This window comes from Podarcis filfolensis (genome assembly GCF_964270895.1).
Source record: "Podarcis filfolensis genome assembly, chromosome: 10".
Lineage (NCBI taxonomy): Eukaryota > Metazoa > Chordata > Lepidosauria > Squamata > Lacertidae > Podarcis > Podarcis filfolensis.
Window position 1 is genome coordinate 9616739 of NC_139612.1, and position 6000 is coordinate 9622738.

Consider the following 6000-nt stretch of genomic DNA (forward strand, 5'->3'; position numbering starts at 1 on the left):
GCTAGCAGGGCCAGTGGTCAGGGATGATGGGAATTGTAGCCTCAAAACATCTGGAGGGCCGAGGTTGAGGAAGCCTGGTCCAACTGCAGAAAGAGAGGTTGTTATGAAGCCAGAAGCCCCGAAAAGAGAGCTGTGATAGTAGCAGCCGGTGGGGAGGAGCTGTAAACTGAGGTAGTGCTGGGAGGCCAGGTTATATTTTGTCGTTGTAAACTGCCTTGTGTATCGTAATCTAGAAAGGCTCCACTGACAGCCCTTCCTGCAAGCTGCTCCTGAACTTCTGGGGTGACAGGAAGAGAGACGGTGCAATGGCTGGCATGGCTAAGACTGAGGGTGTGGGACTTTAAATGTGATGCAGGATTATTGCTTTGCGTGCCCTTGCAAAACAAACATACCTGAGTCACCCTGGAAGGATGGCCCAGATCTGTCCACAGTGCAATGCATGAGAGTTAGGGAACAGCCTGATATACACTTACCCAGGAGTTAACTCCATGGGACTTATTTCTGGGTATGTCCAGTTTAACTGCAGTTTAACTGCAGGATCCGCTGCTTGATCTGAGTTCAGAGTTAAGGCCAAGGGTGAAAATAGTAGATCTGATTAGGCCTGCAGGAAGGAACTGAGGAGAAGGCTCCTGTGCTCTCCATATATTGTTGGACTACAAGTCCCATCATCCGTGCCCATCGGCCATGTTGCTGGAGCTGAGGTTAGCTGAGGTCCAGCAATGTCTTGAGGACCACAGGTTCCTCGTTGCTGATCTAGATGCTGGGGCGCTTATAATAATAATAATAATTTATTATTTATACCCCACCCATCTGGCTGGGTTTCCCCAGCTACTCTGGGCGGCTTCCAACAGAACACTAAAATACAATAACCTATTAAACATTAAAAGCTTCCCTAAACAGGGCTGCCTTCAGATACCTTCTGAAAGTTTGGTGGTTATTTTTCTCTTTGACATCTGGTGGGAGGGCGTTCCACAGGGCGGGTGCCACTACCGAGAAGGCCCTATGCCTGATTCCCTGTAACTTGGCTTCTTGCAGTGAGGGAACTGCCAGAAGGCCCTCGGCGCTGGACCTCAGTGTCTGGGCAGAACGATGGAGGTGGAGACGCTCCTTCAGGTATACTGGACCGAGGCCGTTTAGGGCTTTCAAGGTCAGCACCAACACTTTGAATTGTGCTCGGAAACGTACTGAGAACGAATCCCTGGTTTAAACAAGTTTGTACATACGAACATATGCCAGGTCAAAAACTGTATTTATTGTGTGGTCCAAAACTGTATTGTGTGAACAGGCTCTCAACAGACTGCAGTTCTGAGGTGCAGCATGTAGAACGGACATTGAACTAGGCCAGGCCATTTTTTAAAAAGTTGACCTACTGTAATGGGCAAACAGGGACAATTAACTGCTTAAGACTGACAGTCGTAAAAGAACTTTTACTAGCCATTGTCCAAACACCTTGTACGTAGCAGTGCAAATCTCTCTGTGTTCACTCTTAAAAAACAAACTGCTAATACTTTACAAATATTTAAAATACAAACATAGCCAACGGCAAAAAATAAAACGAAGCAAGTGGCTTTCTTAGAAGACTTTGGAGCTGTTGCCAGCCACTGAACTTGTAATAGCAGTTTTCAGAACCAGTGGCGTCGTCAGCACATCTTTCATTCACACAGACTCTCCTCCCCGCATATCTGACTAGCAAATATTAAACAGGAATGTGAAACCTCTCAGGCTGTGATGCTGACAGATGATGCAAACACTAATGAGAAGAGAACAAAGTTTCTTGCACAGACTCCTGAATAATAACAGCTTGGGAGAAGTCATGCCCCAACTTCAAGAGAAGTCTGAACTGGGCGATGGAAGTGGTGCCCTTATGTCAGGGCCATGAGGCAAGGTGAAGCAAGAAGACTGCCTCAGGCGGCAAGATCCACAGGGGCAGCAGATCCCAAAGTAGATCTTTATTCCCCCCCTTGTTCCTGATGTCGATCTTCACTCATCGCTACCCCCCTGGCAGGGAGGGGAGTGCCATTTTGTGGCTCGCCTCAAGTGGCAAAATATCTTGGGCCGGCCCTGCTTGATGCTGATTATCATGGGCCACCAAACAAGACGGCTCAGTGTGAGTTAAGTAGCTCAACCATTTTTCAGAGATATCTGTATTGGCAATACAGTGGTACCTCGGGTTAAGTACTTAATTCGTTCCCGAGGTCCGTACTTAACCTGAAACTGTTCTTAACCTGAAGCACCACTTTAGCTAATGGGGCCTCCTGCTGCCGCCGCGCCGCCAGAGCACGATTTCTGTTCTCATCCTGAAGCAAAGTTCTTAATCTGGAACACTATTTCTGGGTTAGCGGAGTCTGTAACCTGAAGCGTATGTAACCAGAAGTGTATGTAACCCGAGGTACCACTGTACCCCTAAGCAAAGTTATTAAGCGATGCCGGATCTGCCTACCTCCCGGCAAAGCTGGTGCACAGTGTTTCAAACCAGTTCGAACCAAAGCTGTTTCTCAGCGCTCTATGGCAGTAGTCTTCAGACCTGGGAACCTACTTGTGAACCAAGCATAGGGGGATTTCTTAATATTTCCCCCATATATTTGCGCAACGACCAGTCCTGTGTTGCGACAATAGGCCATCTGAAGCCCTTGCCCTGTTCCCAAGCATCCGGCCTTCAAAGTCTTGCCCAGCCTTGGGCCCCCAGATGTTCATGGACTACAACTCCCATCATCCTCGGCCACGCTGGGTAGGAAGGTTGGGAGGTTGTAATCCAACAACGTGGAGGACACAAGGCGATTGCCTTTTGGGTTGTGGTTTTCGGCGGTGGCACCTTGCCGAACGGAAGCCAACCCGGCGCCTAGCAGGACAGAGGCAGGGTATAAATGTAATTTAAAACAACAACAACTTAACAACCATAATCAACAACAACCAGTGTTTAACTGGGAAGGCCCAGAAGTCCCTCTCAAAGTCAACCGAGTTGTTTTTTTACCTAAGGGGGAAAGTGGCAATTCCTTGGCAGTGCTGGTGGGGAGGAAGGGATGGCACTCTGCATGTGGCTCAGAGCCCTAACTCCAAAAACATCACAACCACAACTATTGTTTAACATGAAAAGGGGTGAAAACTGGGAGGACCCAAAAGTTCCTCTGAAAGTCACCGTTGTTGTTGTTTTTTACCTAAGAGAGAAGTGGCAGTTCCTAGCTGGTGGTGGGTTGGGAGCGGCACTCTGCACATGGCTCCGAGCCCTGAATCCGAAAGCGCCACTGCCACCACCACGGCTTGACTTGAAAAGAGGGAAAACCGGCAGTGTCTTGAGCACGGGGAGGGAGAGAGCGGCACTCTGCATATGGCTCAGAACCCTGAAAAACATCCGAGGTTCTTTCTGTTGTTGTTTCCCTAAGGGGGAAAGTGGCAGTTCCTAGCTGGTGGTGGGCTGGCAGCGGCACTCTGCACATGGCTCAGAACCCTAACTCCAAAAACATCAGAACAACCACCATTGTTTAACTTGAAAGGGGGTGAAAACTGGGAGGGCCCAGAAGTTCCTCTGAAAGTCACCCTTGTTGTCGTTTTACCGAAGGGAGAAGTGGCAGCTCCGTAGTGGTGGGGGTGGGGGTGAATGACACTCTGCACATGGCTCGGAGCCCTGATCCCGAAAGCCCTGATCCCTGAACTTGAAAAGGGGAGAGGAAAGCGGCAGCGTCTTGGAGGTGAGGAGGGAGGCGGCGGCGGCGGCACTCTGCACATGGCCCGGAGCCCTGATTCCGAAAGCACCACCACCACGGGAAACGGCAGAGCCTTGAGCACCGGGAGGGAGAGAGCGGCACTCTGCATATGGCTCAGAACCCTGAAAAACATCCGAGGTTCTTTCTGTTGTTGTTTCCCTAAGGGGGAAAGTGGCAGTTCCTAGCTGGTGGTGGGCTGGCAGCGGCACTCTGTACATGGCTCAGAACCCTAACTCCAAAAACATCAGAACAACAACCATTGTTTAACTTGAAAGGGGGTGAAAACTGGGAGGGCCCAGAAGTTCCTCTGAAAGTCACCCTTGTTGTCGTTTTACCGAAGGGAGAAGTGGCAGCTCCGTAGTGGTGGGGGTGGGGGTGAATGACACTCTGCACATGGCTCGGAGCCCTGATCCCGAAAGCCCTGATCCCTGAACTTGAAAAGGGAAGAGGAAAGCGGCAGCGTCTTGGAGGTGAGGAGGGAGGCGGCGGCGGCGGCACTCTGCACATGGCCCGGAGCCCTGATTCCGAAAGCACCACCACCACGGGAGTCTTGAGCACCGGGAGGGAGAGAGCGGCACTCTGCATATGGCTCGGAACCCTGAAAAACACCGAGCTTCCTTTTGTTGTTGTTGCCCTAAGGGGGAAAGTGGCAGTTCCTAGCTGGTGGTGGGCTGGCAGCGGCACTCTGCACATGGCTCGGAGCCCCCTCGCCGCCCCCCCCAAAGCGTCCTCACCTCTCCCCCCGCGCGGCTGCGGCTGCTCCGTCCACTCCAAGGCGCCTCTCTCCGGGTCCAGGGCGACCTCGCAGGCGCGCTGCCCCAGCACCAGCGAGGAGACCAGCCGGGTCCGCCGGCCAGCCGGAGGCGGGGACCTCTCGCCCATGGTGGCTCCGGTCCCCTTCAGCGGGGCTCCGGCAGCTGCCTCCGCCCGAGCGGCATCGCGGCTGACGGAGGGCGGCCCTCGCTCGCTGGCGCGGCCCGGCGAGGATGGCGAGGCTGCCTGGCGCCGCCGCCGCCGCCGCCGCTCAGTCCGCCTGCGCGCGCGCCTCTGCCCAGCCTGGCATTTTAGAATCTGTTATCCTTCAGAATTTTCGCAGGTCCCATCCCACGGAGCATGCGCGTGGGTAGCGGCGGCGAGGGAGGGGGGGTGAGGGGGGGAAGGGATGGAGGGGGGGAAGGTGAGTTCGCGCAAGCCCAGCGGCCGCCGATGAAGCCGCCGCCTCTTGCCCTCAACCGGAGTTGCCCTCACTTCTTCTTCTTCCCTTTGGTTGTTCGACGGCAGGAGGAGGAGGAGGAAGAGGGAGGATGAAGGCGAATCTCGGGGTGGGGGGGTGGGGAATCTTCGCAATGGGCCCGACGTGGAAGGGGACACCCAAGGGTCATCTAGACCAACCCCCTGAAGTGGCAGCGTTCTCAACTGGAGCATCCAGGACAGGTGGCCAGCCAAGCTCTGCTTTAAAAAACGCCAAGGAAGGAGAGTGCGCCAGCAGGTGCAAGGAAAAATTATTAATAATAATAATAATAATAATAATAATAATAATAGACAATATATTTATTATTTATATGTTCAGTCATCTGACTGGGATGTGGGTGGCGCGGTGGGTTAAACCACTGTGCCGCTTGGGTTTGCCGATCAGAAGGTCGGCGGTTCGAATCCCCGCGACGCGGTGAGCTCCCATTGCTCAGTACCAGCTCCTGCCAACCTAGCAGTTCGAAAGCACATCAAAGTGCAAGTAGATAAATAGGTACCGCTCTGGCGGGAAGGTAAATGGCGTTTCCGTGCGCTGCTCTGGTTCGCCAGAAGCGGCTTAGTCATGCTGGCCACATGACCCGGAAGCTGTACACCGGCTCCCTCGGCCAGTAAAGGGAGATGAGCGCCGCAACCCCAGAGTCGGTCACAACTGGACCTAACGGTCAGGGTTCCCTTTAAGGAGAAAAGGAGAGGGCAACTATTTTAGTTTAGTTTAGTTTTTGTTTGTTTGTTTTCCCTAAAACATTTATATGCCTCTTGATTGTAGACCCAAGGATAAATAAATAGATAAACATAATGACAATATATTTATTTTCACCCATCTGACTGGGTTACCCCAGCCACTCTGGGCAGCTTCCAACAAATTAAAACACAGTAAGGAGAAAAGCGGCTTCGTCATGCTGGCCACATGACCTGGAAGCTGTGCGCCGGCTCCCTTGGCCAGTAAAGCGAGATGAGTGCCGCAACCCTAGAGTCATCTGCGACTGGACCTAACGGTCAGGGGTCCCTTTACCTTTACCTTTAAGGAGAAAAGGAGAGGGCAACTATT

At 52.6% G+C, this 6000-nt stretch overlaps 1 protein-coding gene across 1 annotated transcript in view; it reads right to left on the bottom strand.

The window, feature by feature from the left end:
• Positions 1–4814, bottom strand: part of CERK (ceramide kinase) — a 43973-nt gene extending 39159 nt beyond the window's left edge. The window contains exon 1 of the mRNA XM_083575218.1: positions 4436–4814. Within this exon, the coding sequence (XP_083431344.1) occupies positions 4436–4583 (148 nt within the window). The 5' untranslated portion in view covers positions 4584–4814. The remainder of the gene's footprint in view (positions 1–4435) is intronic.
• Between the last annotated feature and the right edge of the window lie 1186 nt (positions 4815–6000).